At 51.8% G+C, this 18,252-nt stretch overlaps 7 protein-coding genes across 7 annotated transcripts; 3 read left to right on the top strand and 4 right to left on the bottom strand.

Annotated features, from left to right (window-relative positions):
* Positions 1 to 266: 266 nt before the first annotated feature.
* On the bottom strand, positions 267 to 599 carry GUITHDRAFT_72287 (hypothetical protein; the record flags this gene model as incomplete). The annotated part of the gene is made up of 1 exon (XM_005831274.1): positions 267 to 599. One exon carries the CDS (start codon positions 597 to 599, stop codon positions 267 to 269), a length of 333 nt encoding a protein of 110 aa, XP_005831331.1.
* Positions 600 to 679: 80 nt separating this feature from the next.
* Positions 680 to 2,237, bottom strand: GUITHDRAFT_109800 (hypothetical protein; the record flags this gene model as incomplete). The annotated part of the gene is made up of 4 exons (XM_005831273.1): positions 680 to 766; positions 808 to 994; positions 1,039 to 1,672; positions 1,823 to 2,237. 4 exons carry the CDS (start codon positions 2,235 to 2,237, stop codon positions 680 to 682), a joined length of 1,323 nt encoding a protein of 440 aa, XP_005831330.1.
* A 2,375-nt stretch (positions 2,238 to 4,612) lies between these two features.
* On the top strand, positions 4,613 to 5,830 carry GUITHDRAFT_139887 (hypothetical protein; the record flags this gene model as incomplete). Its single annotated transcript, XM_005831272.1, has 6 exons — positions 4,613 to 5,087; positions 5,129 to 5,200; positions 5,265 to 5,343; positions 5,391 to 5,529; positions 5,589 to 5,729; positions 5,810 to 5,830. The coding sequence occupies 6 exons, from the start codon at positions 4,613 to 4,615 to the stop codon at positions 5,828 to 5,830; spliced, it is 927 nt and encodes a 308-aa protein (XP_005831329.1).
* Positions 5,831 to 7,435: 1,605 nt separating this feature from the next.
* Positions 7,436 to 8,028, bottom strand: GUITHDRAFT_153032 (hypothetical protein). The gene has a single exon (XM_005831271.1). The coding sequence runs from the start codon at positions 7,996 to 7,998 to the stop codon at positions 7,519 to 7,521; it is 480 nt and encodes a 159-aa protein (XP_005831328.1). The 5' UTR covers positions 7,999 to 8,028; the 3' UTR covers positions 7,436 to 7,518.
* A 3,313-nt stretch (positions 8,029 to 11,341) lies between these two features.
* Positions 11,342 to 11,845, bottom strand: GUITHDRAFT_139886 (hypothetical protein; the record flags this gene model as incomplete). Its single annotated transcript, XM_005831270.1, has 1 exon — positions 11,342 to 11,845. One exon carries the CDS (start codon positions 11,843 to 11,845, stop codon positions 11,342 to 11,344), a length of 504 nt encoding a protein of 167 aa, XP_005831327.1.
* A 1,981-nt stretch (positions 11,846 to 13,826) lies between these two features.
* Positions 13,827 to 14,545, top strand: GUITHDRAFT_109796 (hypothetical protein; the record flags this gene model as incomplete). Its single annotated transcript, XM_005831269.1, has 2 exons — positions 13,827 to 14,144; positions 14,444 to 14,545. The coding sequence occupies 2 exons, from the start codon at positions 13,827 to 13,829 to the stop codon at positions 14,543 to 14,545; spliced, it is 420 nt and encodes a 139-aa protein (XP_005831326.1).
* Positions 14,546 to 15,866: 1,321 nt separating this feature from the next.
* Positions 15,867 to 16,364, top strand: GUITHDRAFT_139885 (hypothetical protein; the record flags this gene model as incomplete). Its single annotated transcript, XM_005831268.1, has 1 exon — positions 15,867 to 16,364. One exon carries the CDS (start codon positions 15,867 to 15,869, stop codon positions 16,362 to 16,364), a length of 498 nt encoding a protein of 165 aa, XP_005831325.1.
* Positions 16,365 to 18,252: the final 1,888 nt, after the last annotated feature.

Here is an 18,252-nt window from a genome sequence, read left to right as displayed (position 1 = left end):
TCCGACCGTCACATTGCCGGGCCGGGCCGGGCCGGCACCGGGCGAAGCCCGGCAGGCTGTCCGTGAAGTGACACTGAGCCCGGGCCAGGGCCGGTGTTGAACGGTGTGATCCGATCAGGTAAAGCAGAAGTCTTGTTAGCTTGAGTAGGTCGGTGTGTAGGATATTGTGTACTGACACGTAAATTGACGAAGCTTGTGGTGACGAGGATGTGTAGAGACCAGGACGTGTAGAGACGTCAATGCGTGTGGTGACGAAGGCGTGTAGCCTAGTAGAGACGAAGGCGTGTAGAGACGAAGGCGTGTAGAGACGAAGGCGTGTAGAGACGAAGGCGTGTAGAGACGAATGCATGTGGTGACGAGGACGTGTAGAGACGGAGGCGTGTAGAGACGAAGGCGTGTAGAGACGAAGGCATGTGGTGACGAGGACGTGTAGAGACGAATGCATGTGGTGACGAGGACGTGTAGAGACGGAGGCGTGTAGAGACGAAGGCGTGTAGAGACGAAGGCATGTGGTGACGAGGACGTGTAGTGACGGAGGCATGTAGAGACGGAGGCGGGTAGAGAAGTTGGTGCCATTGGCTATAGCTTTTGTTGTACATACGTTGTAAGGTGTTAAGATTGTTCATCACTAACGATGACCTGGAGAGAGGCAGCGGTCGAAGCTTCATGTTGCAGGTGCTCACTGGCAGCTACTTGAACATGCTTCTTTCTTCGACTCGACAGACAAGACAACGCACTGAGCGCCTTGTACCCATCCCGACACGTACTGATACATGTCATGGGCAACATGGCAAGGAGCAAACAGACCAGGTACGTCATGTTGAGCAAGTCAGGTCTCAGCGCAAAGACCGCGGATGTCAACAACGACAGACATATGCCCAGATTACCCAGAGCTGCCAATAAGTGCGATAGCCATGCGAGCCAGTCGATCTGAGGTGTGAAGGCGATGACGAGCAGGAGGTCCACCAACACAAAGGCTGACATGATCGAGGTCCTGACGACATCCGAGAACAAGGGGATAGAGACCGTCAAGAGTACAAGGCCCGCATCACGATCGAGTACACCCCATACCACCAGGCGTGCGCGCAAACCTCCTCCAGCAGCACTCTGAAACGCTTCATATACAGCCAGGACGCCATGAACTTGTCGCTCTTGTCGTCGATGACCCACTCCCCTCGCGCAAAGACAGCTCCTACAGCTCCTATCTTGTCTCCTATCCCCTTCGCCTCCTCCCACGCTCTCCATGAGATCAAAGTGCTGTGCCCTCGGTGGGCGTAGTAGCAAAACAAATCGAGCTCGGCCTTCACAAGCGGCAGCAGCAGGCAGCCCATCCCAACACAGACCACGCACCCACTTCTGATCGCGAGGAAGATCGCCAATGACAAGCCTTGTACCTGAGTGACTGCTATCGGCAGCTCCCAGGCGAGGAACGGAGGGAAGAGGACGTCGGAGTCGGAGGGCGCGCGACGCTTCCCGATCATGTAGAGCTTGCTGAGAGAAACGCGAGCCAGCGAGGCGACAGCCAGCGAGGCGACGCATGAGACCAAGGTAGACAGCAACTCCTGGTTCGAGGCCATGGCATCGCCGTAATTCGCGACCTGACGACGCTGATGCTGATGCCGTGACTGATGACGTGGCCGATGCCGAAACAGAATCTGAAGCTGTGGTTCCACTAACCGACGCAAGGGCAGGAAGAGCCATCGTCACGACGGAACTTGTAATGACAGTTGAGGATGCAATGATGGTGGAGGTAGTGATGATCGTTGCAACTGCTTCGAGAGTCTTGGTCGTGATAGACAAATTGCTAACTGTCCTTGAAAACCCACTGAAGGCGTCGTTTCAACGCTTGCGTGGAGAGACGATTGTACAACAGGAGTATGAACCGAAGAGCATTCGTACAGCGACGACGCGCCTGCCGCTGATCCCGACCCTCCTGGACACAGCTCGCACGCCCCCGACCCGTTCCTGTACGTTCCTACCCTACACGGACAGGCTGACGCGTCGGTCGACCCTGTCGCGGGCGTGTCCATGTTGCGGGGGCAGGCAGAGCAGTTGGCAGACCCGGGGGCGCTCTTGTACGATCCAATGGGGCAGGCTTGACAGAGCTCGGCATCCATGACAGCATAGAGGTAGTAGCCCTGGTAGGCACAGCAGTTGACCTCGCTCGAAGCTATCAGCCATGACAGACCCGACGCTCCTCGCAGTCGCAGGCACCTGCACCCGCTCGAACCTGTCATACTGGCCTTCAGACCCGCCCGTCTGCAGGCGCCTGCTTTGAAAGGAGCCGTCCACCCAGACATCGAAGTACTTTCACAGTGATGCCGACTTGGAAGCTGCACGTCGGTGCTGAGCTGGCTGTTGACGCGCATGCTACTCGGTGCCCCGGGCCTGCAGGTTTTGAGATCCTGGACTCGCATGCACATATGTCTGATTGGTTTAGTGGTTGCACGTATAAGATCGGAGAATGCTGTACGGGCCGCAGTCCACTTCCAGCCCAGTCTTAGTCGGGCCCGGCCCTATGGGGCCCCGGCCAACATGTGCGCAGGAGTTGTGTGGACTGTAATGGAAGAATTCACTTTCAAGACAAGTCTCATCGACTTGTTTGTGATGCGGGTATAGTCCAGCAACTGAGCGATAGTGCACTTAGGAGTAGAACAGATGAGGAATGAAGCTAGATTTGTTTATGTACAGCAGTAAGAGAACACACGTCAATGTTCGTGCAATCCCATTCCGGTGACGTGGCCAACGTCTAGATGGGTTGCTTATATGTCGAGGTCAGGCTTTAACCCGTAATACAGCAATGAGTGAACATGTGTATCGGTTTATACCAGCCTCATGCTTTCATCATACCAATGTGTTGTACGTACGTCTACGTCCAGTACACATCTTCGATTCTAGCATTATACACCTCGCCAGCGTACGTAGCCTCTTGCGACTACTCGCATGATGCTGCCATGTCCGTTACTGACGTAACGTCATGCGGGTGCAACATCAGTTTGAACAGTCACTTACTGCGGTGTTGGGTTGTTCGATGTCGTGCACATCCATTACAGCGGCAAAAGGAAATGTGGCCCGGGATGATGAGAATGGACAACTACATTCACCAAAGGAAGGCTGCCGATCGTTTCTTTCAAACCATGAAGGGAAGAAAGAAAGGAGTCTATCTGAGGCAATCATTGCCTATGGAAGTGCCTCTTGCAGTGCTGTGGAAGGAATGAATAGGGCGTTAGGACCGTTAAATGGATCGAACAAAACTTTCAAACGCGTGTTTGATGTGACTCAATTTCAATTTCACTTCGAGCATGGTGTGGGTCCACCAAATTTTTCAAAACTCGCATTGTGTCTCGTGACATCAATGCTGCACTGAGTATTCTTTCTCGATACCAAGGGACAGAGACAGAGACTTTCATATGTGAGGACAAAGTCAATGAACTTCCGATGCTACGCTAATTGGTGCTGCTCACCCAAAGCCTCTAAGAATGACTTCAGTTCCGCCCGCAACCAGTCAACAGATCCCAGCATTACGAACACATAGGGAAGTAGGGCTACACCCCAGAAGTTACAGTCAGATCGTGGGGTAGTCTGCTAACAAATTTGTAAAGACTTCTCGTGGTACAAATTTATAAACAAGTTTCAAAGACCTCTCCCCAGTTTCTAGCTCGCTGCTAACTTGTCACTTCACAAGAGGGGTGGGTACATGTATACGAAGCTAAAATGATCATGTACAGCTCGTGTCAAGGGTCGATATTTCATAATAAGTATCCCAGTATTTAGAGGCTATCATACAACCTAGGCTTCCTTTCCATCTGATTTCCAACGATCAGTTTTGACGCGTAATCTACCTACCCCCCCCCCCCCCCCCCTGCATATGTCGACAGCTCTTTGATCGAAACGTTTCCCCTCTACATGTTGCTTTCAGTCCAAAAGAAGGATTTCTTTTTCTTTGACCACAAATCTAAGCTGGATAGTGCAAGAGATGGAAGTTAGCGTACTAGGAGATTGAGGAGGAAAAGAAACATATTCATGTCTTTTTAGGAAGAGGTATCTTTTGCTGAGCTTGCCCTGTTGTTTGCATTCTTTTCTTGAAAATGTCTTGGAGGAGATTTCCAACGGCAATGAGCAGGCAACCTATCAACCCATTTTCTTTACTCGACGACGAAATCTCTTCTCCATCTCCAACTCCATCTCCACCTCCATCTCCAAGTGCTGGCAGGCGTCTTAATGAATCCGATAGCGCGATTATTGAGCAAGGAGCCTATTACAGGGGTGCTGCAGGGGTCAGTTATGAGCACCTCACGACCAGTCTCGACACACATCCGCCAACTTTGTGTACGAGCATTGTGAAGCCCAAGGTGAAAGCCAAACATATGGATCTCCTCTCTAATGATTGCATGAGTTTTGTGGCGGAGATCTGTCCTCCTAGAGAAGAAATCGATCGCAAGATTAGCGCCTGCACAGCATTGAACACGATCATTGCTAGCACTTATCCAAATTCTACAGTACAGATGTTTGGTTCATCTGGGAGCAACCTTGGCTCCAAGGGCTCAGATGTAGACATGTGTCTTGTTATTCCTGAAGATGAGATTCAAAAGAATCAAGGAGCAGTCGCAGGATGACGGAAAACTCAAAGAAAGAAAAATTTACATCTTTTCTCATTGGTCTTGCTAGGCTGCTGGAAAGGCAAGGAATGTTGAATGTTGAGGCTCGGCCCAATGCCCGACTTCCTATCATCAAGTTCAAGGGATTTGCCTTTGACTGCGATCTGAGTGTCAACAATGTCCTTGCCTGTATCAATACCGACTTGCTGTTCACATACACCATGCTGGACAAGAGGGTCAGGCCGCTGATCATGTGCATCAAGCACTGGGTGAAGCAACGTCAAATTCACAATACCTTCAGAGGCTATCTGAGTTCTTACACGTATACGTTGATGGTAATCCAATACCTGCAGTATGAACGAGTGCTGCCGTGCTTGCAAAGTCTGCGGCGCGTACAGGCCAAGCTGAACAACGATCCATCGTTTGCTGTTTCCAGTGACGGAGATTTGTACGACTGCTACTTCTATAGAAACGTTGAGACATTAGCGAGTAACAGTGCAAGGCTCGCTTCTTCGATGAACGTTCTCCAGGTTTCGGTGAAAGGAACAAGCGTTCATCGCTGGGGCTTCTTCTCGTTGGGTTCTTCCACTTCTACTCCAATGGTACACCGGAATGGATGCAGCAACGCCGACTAAAGCATGTTTTCAGTCTGTTCGATTGATCAAGGAGTTGTGAGTGTACGAAGCGGAAGGCTTCTCAGGAAGAGGGCGAAGGGATGGGATACCCCGGAAGACTTCAGAAACAGGTAAGAGCCCTTCATTCAAAACGTTTCAACTTGCTCACGGGTCACAGGCATATTCTTTGCATAGAGGATCCTTTCGACATCAACCTTGACTTGGGGAGATACGTCAACGACTACACCGTACAAGATATTCTTGAGGAGTTTGCCAGAGCATTGCAGATCCTGCAAAAGTCTGGGAGCTTCGCTGAGGTTTGATGCCCGAGACGCACACTTGCTTATCGTGAATGACCATTACCGATGGTTCCCAGCTCTGCGCTCCCTCCACTAAGAGTGGAATTCACGAGCGAAGAGGTAACATCGGAACAGCAGCGCAAAGTCCCTTGCATCTCCGATGGGCTCTTCCTGTGTCACACGGCGATTCCTGGATGGCGCAGAGCGTCCAGGCTGAGGTAAAGGAGCTGCTGTCGATGCAGTGTACAGCATTGAGATTGGAGTTTGCAGGAGTGTTATCCACTCACCTTGATGACAGAAACAAGCAAGAGCAACATAGGGCCCGCGAACGGCAATGGTGACAGCCAGAGCAACACAAGTGCAAACGAAAATCGAGTGCTGGGTGAGCTCAAGCTATGCCCGTGGAGTCCAACTGTTCCAACAACCCAGGGGCATAGTCACCAGATGACGTGGCATGCGCCGACTGCTAACATGGGAGCAAGCATGAATCCAGCAGCAAATATGAATCCAGGCAGGGCTGCACCGATGCCTACAGCCTCTTTCACACCACCTCCCCTGCTGTCCGTCCGAGCGAGTCTCTCAGCTCCCCCTCCAGCAGCATTTGACTGACAGACCAGACGCCTCCCGACGCCGCCACGTGCAACATCGAGCCCAAGACATGTGAAACAAGCCTTCTCCTTCATCTTTTCCAGGTCCCACACTCTCACTGTATCGTCGTCACCCCCGCCAATCCCCACGCTGTTGACGGTATGACCATGTCCCTCGAGACAAGCCTTCTCCTTCATCTCCTCCAGGTCCCACACTCTCTTTACATCGTCTCCTCTCTCGATCGCCTCCAGCAGCTCCGCCCTCTCTCCTTCCTAAGAAGATGTTCCTGCAGACCTGAAGCAATGTCAGCCAGCTGCTCCCACCAGAGCACGTCTAGCACGTCTTTCACGTCACCATGCGAGCTGGAGGCGTCGACGGGAGGAAGGGAGCATAAGGCAAGCAGCAAGTCAGACGCCTCCAGCCCTCACCCAAGCGTCGATAAGGGCTGCGCTCGCTCTGCATGAGCGCGAGTCATCTTGAGACCTTCCGTCCTCTGCCGGGTTCCCTCCTGCAACTTCGTGACCTCTTGTCAAACCATACAAGTCTCTCCCCTCCTCTTCTTGCCTACTCCTTCTCGCTCTCCTCTCCTCTTGTTTCGCCTCACATGTTATCTTTGATTTGTGATTTTTCTGATCTCCTCTCTACTCTAGACCATTCAAGTCAAAATATTTCCACCATCTCAACCTCCACCTCATTCTGATCTCGGCAACCTGTCTGTGCCTATCTCTCCACTCATTGCCTTGCGCTTGCGCTTGAGACCTTTCATTCTTCATCTTCTTCGTATTCACATTTTTCTCCATCATCTCCTTCCTGCTTCTTGCACTTCGCGCCTCCCTCTAGCCCCTAACTTCTCATTCATTCCTTTGCTCCCTCCCCCTCCTCCCTCCTGTCTTCCTCCTTCTCTCTTCTCTTCTCTCCCGCTCTCTCACCCACTCTCTCTCTTCTGTCTCTCTTTCTCACTCTCTTTCACTCTCTCTCACTCTCACTCTCTCCTCTCACTCTCTCTCTCTCTCTCTCTCTCTCTCTCACACACACACACACACATTCTCTGATATCAGATCTGATATCACACAGATTGTATCATATCAGATCCGGACAAGTTGGTGCTGTTCTGGCCATCCAATGCTGCTACCTCTATCTGGGCCGGATAGGCCTGCGCATCTTACTCGGTAGTTAGACATGTAATCTGGTTTCCTTCCCAACAAGAGTTACTCTCCTCGTCACGGTGCTGCATTCCTTGTTGGACCTTTGGCCGCTACCGCTGGCCTCTGACTAATCTACGAATGCCCGGTCTGCATCTTGTTATGGCAGTAGAACTTCATTCTTGTTCCTTGAATTTCTCATACATGTATTGATGTATTGACGTCATTAAAGATCCGCCTTGACAGCTGTCGCTTATACAACCATGTAGCATGGCCATTAGAACCTTCCAATCTCCATGATCATCAGAATTTTCCTAGGCTTGACCGTCTCAGCCTCTCCTCTGCTGCCTGCCTCCCGTTTCTGCTTACTCACTCGTGGGGCTTCTGTTGAAGCCTCCCATCGACCCCATATCAGTTGCAACACCAGCCACTCTGTGTCATGATTCCTCTCTCTGATGCAGGCTTTGGGGTTGTATGTTGATATCGAGTGCACCATGCACACATTGACATCCAGATCTTGTTCCAGCAGCTCCGAGACCACCTCTGACATCTGCTTCGAGGTCAGAGGAGACAACGAGCTCTTGAACTTCGCTCCTCCTTTCCATCCTGTCTTGCTTGAAGAAGCTGGCCCCCCGAAAGTATAGTCTCTACCTTGCGTATCCTTGGCGGGAGCGTAGAAGCCCAGGGCCGTGGCAAGGGCGTGCTCTTGCTCGCTCTCTTTGACAGGGACCAGGTTGCACATGCACGAGGCGAGCATCTCCACGAAGCTTTCTTTGTTGGCAACAGAAGCAAGGATCTGATCCGCGCTCCTTGAGTCTGTCATGCCGCAGTGGTGAGCGAGATTTGTCAGAAGCTTCTGAGAAGGAGACCAGCTGCTGATCATCAAGACCACTGAACCGAACGACTCCAGCATGCTCCCAGCTCGCTTCCACGCATCCACGCTCAGAGGATTATCCCCCATCTTCGTCTTGCTGTGGATCTGCTTCAAGACCTCAAGTGCTGATTCCGATTTTCTTCCTGAGAAAGGCCGTCCCCCTCCCGCACAAGCAGCATACGAGATGGGGTCCAGCAGAGCAGAGGCAAAGCTCGAGGTCAGCTCAGCAAGATCTTTGTCACCTATTCCGTTTGAGACTTCAACGGATGTCTCGTAAATGCCTCGGGGTGGCATTTCTGCTGAACGATTGATATCCAACAGGGCAAGCCCCTTGGAGATCATAGATTGAGGGAAAGCTTCGTTGACAGTCGGCTGAAACATGCAGTAGATAGACTCGTTGGTCAACCTCAGCATTATTCTATTGAAATCTGATTGTATATGCTCCGAGATGCTTCGAATCAGCTTGGCAGGCTCGACTTCCTTTGAAGCCCTCAAACAGTCCAAGAAATGCGAGCACAGCCACGGATGGACATGGTCCAGCAGCTTGGGTACCTGCGCCTCGCCGAATACCCTTTTCAGGGCTTCTTCGGCATCGTCTGACGGCAGGATGTATCCAGGAAGACAGCGATGTGAGCAGCAAAGCAACTCATACCCCATTTGCCGACTGTGTACAAAGGGCTGTGGTGGAGGTTGTACGAGATTCAAGATCGCGGTGTTTGTCCCCAGCATGATGCATTGTATGTTCGCATTCCTCAGTATCCTAATCAAGAAAACCAGCTTTGCCATGGGTGAGATGAGGTAGGTGTTGTCTTGCTCAGGAGGAAACACATCATCCAACAGTACCCACTGCCTTCCCCAAGTCCTAGCTTCATCCACAGTGACTGGAGCAACGGAAGTCGTCTTGTTCCACAGGAATTTGAGGGCCCCGAGCACATACCAACCTTCCTGTCCATCGATATTGACATCCCAAACTCCCAATCGACGTGCCTCATCTCATTTAGCAGCAAGCGAAATCACCCTGCAAAGATCGCAGTCCAAGGCCTTGTTCAGAAGTCTCGTGACCGGTAATAGGTGAAAGTAAATGTCGTGCGCAGAATGCTCGTACACAGGAGAAAAGCGGAAGTACATGCTGTGGTTTGCATTCCGAACAAAGTAATCAGCAGCACAAAGCGACTTCCCGCTCCCAGCACAAGCTGCAATCAGGCTCAAGTAATCAGAGTCATGGTAATGTGATTTCTTTATCCTTTGATCGATTGGATTCATAGCACTCAGTTGCTTGCTCGGTTGCACCCGTGACGACGTCGAGTCCCATTCATTGTCAAGACGGCGATCAAGGCATTGCTTCAAGGACTTCAATACATCATCCAGGTTGATGTCTCTTGCGGTTTTGGCCAGAGCTAGCAAGGAAGTAATCAAGAGCTAACGGAGATGGCACACAGCGACTCACTTCTGGTAAAACGTTCTTCCATGGCTCAGATTTGCTACAGGATATCAGTGTCAGCATCATCATCATCATCATCATCATCATCATCATCATCATCATCATCATCATCATCATCATCATCATCATCATCATCAACAACAACAACAACAACAACAACAACAACAACATCAACAGCATCACCACCACCACCACCACCACTACTATTCGTCTCTCGATACCCTTCTGACGCTGTTCCGCTCTACCTCTCTTCCCCCCCTCTCAGGGCCCGCCGACTAGCGGCTAATGCTGATGCTCTGATCCAAGTGTCGGCCCATGGAGCCATCAGGATCCGTCAGATGCTGCCGGCATCGCATGTGCTGACCGAGCGAGCTCTTCTTCCCCTGCCCCTGCATCTCCTCTGGCGCCGCCGCTGCACGCAGAAGCAGCCAACTCGTGGTTGAACCAGCCTGGTAGGCTCAGCGGTTCCCTCACACGCCTCGACTATAGGGCTCTGAGACTCTATTTGAGCCTCTATGATTTCTACCCCAAGTAAGAGACTAGTGCTTCATCGGAACTCAGTTGGCGGACATGCACCACCCACCCGTACCGTAGAGCCCCGGTCAGCGATAAAAGAACGGGTGCAGACCACGAAGCTGCGATGAAACCTTGTTAGGCCCTAGAAAGAAGACAAGCTCGGCCCCTCACACTCGCCCAAGCAACATCCGCCACGCTGCCGCAACACGTCACACAAGACAGCTGCACGCATCATGCCATCCTCGGACAGCTGCTCGCATCACGGAGTTCCGGCATGCGTGGATCACCACTGTGCTTCGTTGCTCATTAAACCAAAACTAGCTTCACTTGTTATTTCGAATACATTGTCCTGATCTTCCAACCTGAGAAGCAAAGAACACAACCGAAAACAAGAGGTAGAATTCCCAGTCGTTTCCATGAGTGCAACTTGTCAGTCTTGACACCTGGCAGTCTTGACACCTGTCAGTCTTGATATCCAAGACACAAGAAACATTCAACGAATGAACATGGGCAGAATCCGCATTCAGAACAACTTCAAATCAGCTCGACAGGCCAAGGGCAAGAAGGCTGTGTGGTTTTATTGACATGGAGCTTACCCGAACCCTGATGGGCATCAAGCGGAGTGCTCTGCGGGTGCGAGAAAGGGCAGCGGGAAATGAGACGACATAGCCAGCTCGGAGAGCGGATGGAGGCAGCTTGCCTGCAGCGAGTGAGTGCTGCGTGTATATGGGCGAGAAGCAGCTCCTCCACCTGTTCTCCTATACGTTGCTGGACTCTGAGGCGCAGCATGCGGGCCTCAAGGTCTGATGGCGGCGGGTCAGTGTCATGCATCCATTGATGTCTGGCCTCACTGTCGTGCCGCTCTACAGATTATGCAGATCATCTGAGTTCATAGCCTCGTGCAAGTCTGTGTCTGAAGCAATCTTCAAGCTTCTCCTCGTCCTCTTTCCGTCTTTGCCTTCTTCCATTACTCATGCAGAACGCTGTTTCAGTCGCAAAAGATGGAGACATCCAAGCTCTTATGACTGTATCGGCAGCACTCGACAACAGGCAATACGCAACCATCACTGTTGTGGCTTTGCCGTATGAGAAGCTGCAGCACCCCTATCTCGTCCATACTCTTGCTTCGGCTACAACTACCCTCCTACGACTAGTAGCTTTGACCCAAAAACGCTCCATCCAGTCTGCATTGAAGGAAGCTCTGCTTGCACACAAAACCTTAAACTCGTTGCATTCGTGACCTGTCGCATCACAACATTTACTTATACTTTATACTTGGTCTTGGTTTTCTAGCCATTCTTGATATTCGCGGTCTAAGTTGACTTCTTCAACAATACCTTGAGGCAGTTTGTCCCGCCACTTCGGGTCTCTGAAGTCATATCGAAATGACCTTTCACGTCCATTGGCATAGCGTCCAAGAAACATCCGGCCAGGCTCATGGTAAATCCCATCAACACGCCAGCCGCCATCATATTCAATAAACCTGTAGAAATCGAAGGGTGGAGCCCATGCAGTCTCAAACTTGAGATGAAAGGATAGGTCCTCGCGTTTCCATACAGGATCCGGAACATCCCATTTGGTGCCCCAGTGATCAATGCTCCATTCGATAGGGCAATAATCTTCACGAGCTGGACGTGGCTTGAAATGCGAAAACACTCCCTTCCCATCTTGGGCGCCACGGATGTCAAGGTCCTTAAGACAGGCTTCAAACAAGTTTGCTGCAGCAGGAGTTGAAGCACACATCAACACTCTGTTGTAGCACATGTTGGGCATGATGTCTGTCCTATGAGAGCACGGAGCTACAACTCGCTTGATCGCCTGTCCTCAGGCTGCCGCTTTGACAAACAGGCTCGTGCGAGCCCGAGAGGCCCGTAGGCAGGTAGGGCGCGACTGGGGGGGGGGGGGGGGAGGGGGGGGTAGTCAGGACTGTGGACAAAGGGTGGGTTGTCTCAGTCTACGTGGTGGGTCGGTACCAGGTCCGTCAACCTGGAGGGTACGGTAACGCTAGGCGTGGGGCAGCATGGCTACCGGTAGGAGGGCCGCTACCGCCAACATCGCTGTCTTTCTGCCCGGTAGAGTTGCTGGCGTGGGCGCCTGCCAGGGATTACTCAAAGTTAAGTTAAAATCAGTACGAGGACAATAAGGAGAGTAGAGGAGGCTTGACCTCTTTGCGAGGTTGGGTTGCCATGTGCTGGGCTGCTCGACCAGCTCTTGCCGAGAGAGTCAAGCAGCTCCTCCTCCACCCTCCCCCCTGCTGCCACTGTAAACGTTACCAAGGTGCGCCGAGACCCCCGGGCTGGAGCTCCTCGTCTGGGATTCTTCGGATCAACGCGCAGTTCTACATCACCAAGGCTCTGATCCCCTGCCTCGCGCGCCTCCTCTCCTTCTTTGGTGTCGAAATACGGCGAAGGTTCCTCGAGCTGCCGCGCTACAGCCGCGCAAAGTTCTTCTTCAACTCCACCCTTTCTTGCCCTCCCTCCCCCTTCCCTCCCCCTCTCCCTCCTCTCCCTCCCCTCCCTCCCTTCGTGACTCCTGCATGGCAGACACTGTCTACGTGCCATGGCAGAGACCATGACAGGGAGGGATGAACGCGCGGAGCTTGAGGGACCACGCTTCTCAGGCAGACAGCATCCGCAGTCACTTCCAGAGCATGCACTGTATCCTCTGCGACCAGCTCTCCAGGTGACGCTCCTCCTCCCATGACCGAGCTCCTCCTCCCCTCTTGCTCTCCCTGTTCATCTCAGCTAGCTGCAGGACGGCTGTCTGTGCGGAGTGCACTTCTCTTCCTCAAGTGGCTCTGTGCACGATGCAGTATCGTCGGGGGAGGGTGGAGCGAGATATTGCTCGGATCTGCCGGATCTGCGTGAGTTGTGTAGGGAGCATGCGGCTCGTGACAGGGTGCGACGCGGAGGACTGCCCGGTGCTCTACCAGCAGCAGTGGGAAGAATCGAGTCGCATTGTATGTATCAGCTTTCGCCCTTTCGCTTCTCTTCCCAGTTGATGTGCTGCTCGCTTGCATATCACCCATGACCTCAAAGAGGGTATCAAGGTCTCGGGGGGTAGACAAGAGCGCTCTACATTCACAGCAGAAACGAAGACACCGCCATCGGTTATCACCTTCTCGGAGATTCAAGGTTGACCCTGTGCTACCCTCCTCGCTCCTGAGGCTTCGCAGCATATTCGACGGCCCCTTCATACGGAACCGGACGCAAATATCCTCATCACCACCAGGACGACTTTCAACCAGCCGATGCTGTTCATAGAAGGGGAGCGCTGTTGAACACAAGCCTTGAGATGACACTAATTTGTAATCGTTTCAGCTCATTAGACGATCTTTATCGAGGCTTCTTAGGTATCATAGAGTATGAGTTAGATCACTAGATAAACTATGGAACTTCTGACAGCGCTTATGTGATACTGAGTGGCTAGGCTACTGCTATCATGATCATCGAGTCCGCGGGCGTATGGCCTGTGCTCAGGCTCCGGAAGCCTGTCCGTATATAGATGGCTTAAATAATTCCACAGGAAATCCATGCCAGGATGATCTGGGAGCTGCTAGAGGAGCCCAGCCTGATCCTCATCTGGGTGGGGCTCTGGAACGTCGTCACCATCCTCTTCAACGACGAGTCCATCCCGGTGAAAATTTCTCTCCCTTCGGTGATGACCGGGGTGTGAAAAGAGCTTTCTTTCCACGCTTTGGGGGAATTTGCTGGGCAGTCATGTCCACTGGGACCTGCTGCGTTGATCTATTTGTATGTTGTGCTGTCATATCTGGGCGATTAACATGAGGCATCACTGGCATTTGACCATCCTGGCGGTTTTGCCTCTCTCTCACACCAGCATCGAGGCTTCCGAAAGGTCCATGGTACTGTGGCGAGGGATGAGGAACCTCACCGTGCCGACGTCGGAGGCGGCTGCGTCATGCCAGCAGGCGGGAGGGGACGGGAGACTCCCCGCCGACGAGCTCGCGTCGAAGGGAGGGACAGAGCTGGCGTTCATGTCGAAAAAAAGGCTGTCTGTGTTCCCGGAGTACAGGGAGGTACAAGGTCGTCGAGGTCGATCCGACGACAACGTGAGGTAGGAGAAGGAGGCGGGAGATCCTGGCATTTCTTGTATGGGGAGATGGGGAGGAAAGGGGGGAGGGAAAGCACCAATCGTGAATACGCAACAAGAGATAAAGGAGGAGGAGGAGGAGGAGAGAAGGCAGCACAGACAAGAGCAGACGAGCGACACCTTTCAGTGGTGAGCATGCGACTGGGACGAAGGTAGACGATGAGGCGATCATGTTGCGATACCGTATTCCTAGGACCCCTCAGACAAGCCTTCTCCTTCATCCCCTCCAGGTCCCACACCCTCACTGTGTTGTCCCAGTTCCCGCTGACAGCCGTCTTGCCGTCCTCGCTGATCCCCACGCTGTGGATCCAAGAGCTTTGTATCGCTCCTGCTTACCTGTACAGCAAATCGTCTGACTAAGAGGTTGACTACATGCGCTCGGGTGTAATATTAATGGCATCAATGAGCGTTCGTGACCTCTGAACGAATAGGTGGTATTTTGCTGAAGCTATCAATGAACAGCGGAGGTTATGAGAGAGATGAGAGGATATGTTGGAGAGATGGAAGGATATCATGTACGTTGTTTGTCAGTAATGCATCTCTCAGAGCACGGAAAGATATTCCGAGAAAAATTGATTAAAACTGAACCCCTTTGCTTCTCATGAAATTGAACTCCTTCTGACAAATACTTGAGGGTGAGAAACATAAACAGCAAGATCTTGAGCAGGTTCTCGGAAAAAGAATGCAAAACAAAATGCTCGACTCTCACGGCAAGAGCTGCTCGACTCTCACGGCAAGAGCTGCTCGACTCTCTCGGCAAGAGCTGCTCAACTCTCTCGGCAAGAGCTGCTCGAGACTCTCGGCAAGAGCTGCTCGACTCTCACGGCAAGAGCTGCTCGTCTTGTCAGTGAATTATTCTCTCTCTCAGTCTGAGAATCAGAAGCTGGCTCCCGTTGTTTACTCAAAGTTAAGTTAAAATCAGTACGAAGACAGTAAGGCTCCCCCTTAAGTGAGCAGCCAAGCACAGGCTTAGTATGATACATGGATAGTATGATACACAACTCAATATACATCTTCCTTTGCCTCTGTGATTTTGCACGCAGCAGATCGCTGAATTTATCTCCAACAACATGTTGGCGTTATGCCATACAGTGAAAATTGAACAGAAACTCACAAAGTCACATATATCATGAAATCTTTTACAGTCTGCAAGATACATGAGTATCAAAACAGTTTTCCTTTCATTCTATGCAGAGAAACATGATCTGATGTTGCATGAAGTGCACCAATGGCCCTCCTCATGGAGCATGGCGGCGCACCATTTAGTACCCCCACCTATCAATGGGTAGTGAACACCCTATATTTCATTTGATTAAAACACCCGTAGTGAGACTACCCCCACGCTTCATTTCTGACCCCCTCTGGTCCCTGGCAGGCGCCCACGCCAGCAAGAAAGACAGCGATGTTGGCGGTAGCGGCCCTCCTACCGGTAGCCATGCTGCCCCACGCCTAGCGTTACCGTACCCTCCAGGTTGACGGACCTGGTACCGACCCACCACGTAGACTGAGACAACCCACCCCTTGTCCACAGTCCTGACTACCCCCCCCCCCCCCCCCCCCCCAGTCGCGCCCTACCTGCCTACGGGCCTCTCGGGCTCGCACGAGCCTGTTTGTCAAAGCGGCAGCCTGAGGACAGGCGATCAAGCGAGTTGTAGCTCCGTGCTCTCATAGGACAGACATCATGCCCAACATGTGCTACAACAGAGTGTTGATGTGTGCTTCAACTCCTGCTGCAGCAAACTTGTTTGAAGCCTGTCTTAAGGACCTTGACATCCGTGGCGCCCAAGATGGGAAGGGAGTGTTTTCGCATTTCAAGCCACGTCCAGCTCGTGAAGATTATTGCCCTATCGAATGGAGCAATAAACACTGGGGCACCAAATGGGATGTTCCGGATCCTGTATGGAAACGCGAGGACCTATCCTTTCATCTCGAGTTTGAGACTGCATGGGCTCCACCCCTCGATTTCTACAGGTTCATTGAATATGATGGCGGCTGGCGTGTTGATGGGATTTACCATGAGCCTGGCCGGATGTTTCTTGGACGCTATGCCAATGGACGTGAAAGGTCATTTCGATATGACTTCAGAGACCCGAAGTGGCGGGACAAACTGCCTCAAGATATTGTTGAAGAAGTCAACTTAGACCGCAAATATCAAGAATGGCTAGAAAACCAAGACTAAGTATAAAGTATAAGTAAATGTTGTGATGCGACAGGTCACGAATGCAACGAGTTTAAGGTTTTGTGTGCAAGCAGAGCTTCCTTCAATGCAGACTGGATGGAGCGTTTTTGGGTCAAAGCTACTAGTCGTAGGAGGGTAGTTGTAGCCGAAGCAAGAGTATGGAAAACGGTGGTATGCAAGAAATGAATGCCCGATGCCAGTTCCAGAAGGTCAGCAGCGTACAGAAGATCACAGAAGATCTCATAAGAGCTTGGATGTCTCCATCTTTTGCGACTGAAACAGCGTTCTGCATGAGTAATGGAAGAAGGCAAAGACGGAAAGAGGACGAGGAGAAGCTTGAAGATTGCTTCAGACACAGACTTGCACGAGGCTATGAACTCAGATGATCTGCATAATCTGTAGAGTGGCACGACAGTGAGGCCAGACATCAATGGATGCATGACACTGACCCGCCGCCATCAGACCTTGAGGCCCGCATGCTGCGCCTCAGAGTCCAGCAACGTATAGGAGAACAGGTGGAGGAGCTGCTTCTCGCCCATATACACGCAGCACTCACTCGCTGCAGGCAAGCTGCCTCCATCCGCTCTCCGAGCTGGCTATGTCGTCTCATTTCCCGCTGCCCTTTCTCGCACCCGCAGAGCACTCCGCTTGATGCCCATCAGGGTTCGGGTAAGCTCCATGTCAATAAAACCACACAGCCTTCTTGCCCTTGGCCTGTCGAGCTGATTTGAATGATTCCTCTTGGCAGGTTTTGTTGGCAGCCATGTTTCCCGTATTACACCAAGCTGTCACGTTAAGGTAACCCACTGCATTGCAATTGGAGATTTATTGAAACAAAGATGTAAAAGCTATGTATGGCAACTTGAAGTTGTTCTGAATGCGGATTCTGCCCATGTCCATTCGTTGAATGTCTCTTGTGTCCCGGATATCAAGACTGACAGGTGTCAAGACTGCCAGGTGTCAAGACTGACAAGTTGCACTCATGGAAACGACTGGGAATTCTACCTCTTGTTTTCGGTTGTGTTCTTTGCTTCTCAGGTTGGAAGATCAGGACAATGTATTCGAAATAACAAGTGAAGCTAGTTTTGGTTTAATGAGCAACGAAGCACAGTGGTGATCCACGCATGCCGGAACTCCGTGATGCGAGCAGCTGTCCGAGGATGGCATGATGCGTGCAGCTGTCTTGTGTGACGTGTTGCGGCAGCGTGGCGGATGTTGCTTGGGCGAGTGTGAGGGGCCGAGCTTGTCTTCTTTCTAGGGCCTAACAAGGTTTCATCGCAGCTTCGTGGTCTGCACCCGTTCTTTTATCGCTGACCGGGGCTCTACGGTACGGGTGGGTGGTGCATGTCCGCCAACCCGGGATGGGAGACAGAGGGTTTTGAGTTCCGATGAAGCACTAGTCTCTTACTTGGGGTAGAAATCATAGAGGCTCAAATAGAGTCTCAGAGCCCTATAGTCGAGGCGTGTGAGGGAACCGCTGAGCCTACCAGGCTGGTTCAACCACGAGTTGGCTGCTTCTGCGTGCAACGGCGGCGCCAGAGGAGATGCAGGGGCAGGGGAAGAAGAGCTCGCTCGGTCAGCACATGCGATGCCGGCAGCATCTGACGGATCCTGATGGCTCCATGGGCCGACACTTGGATCAGAGCATCAGCATTAGCCGCTAGTCGGCGGGAGAGGGGGGGAAGAGAGGTAGAGCGGTGGTGGTGGTGGTGGTAGTGGTAGTGGTGGTGATGATGATGCTGTTGTTGTTGTTGTTAATGATGATGATGATGATGATGATGATGTCATTGATGATGATGTTGTCGTTGATGTTGATGTTGTTGTTGTTGTTGTTGTTGTTGTTGTTGATGATGATGATGATGATGATGTTGTTGTTGTTGTTGTTGTT

The sequence above is a fragment of the Guillardia theta genome (genome assembly GCF_000315625.1).
Source record: "Guillardia theta CCMP2712 unplaced genomic scaffold GUITHscaffold_41, whole genome shotgun sequence".
Taxonomy (NCBI): domain Eukaryota; class Cryptophyceae; order Pyrenomonadales; family Geminigeraceae; genus Guillardia; species Guillardia theta.
The sequence above is the reverse complement of the archived record's forward strand: the minus strand, read 5'-3'. Positions and strand labels throughout refer to the sequence as shown.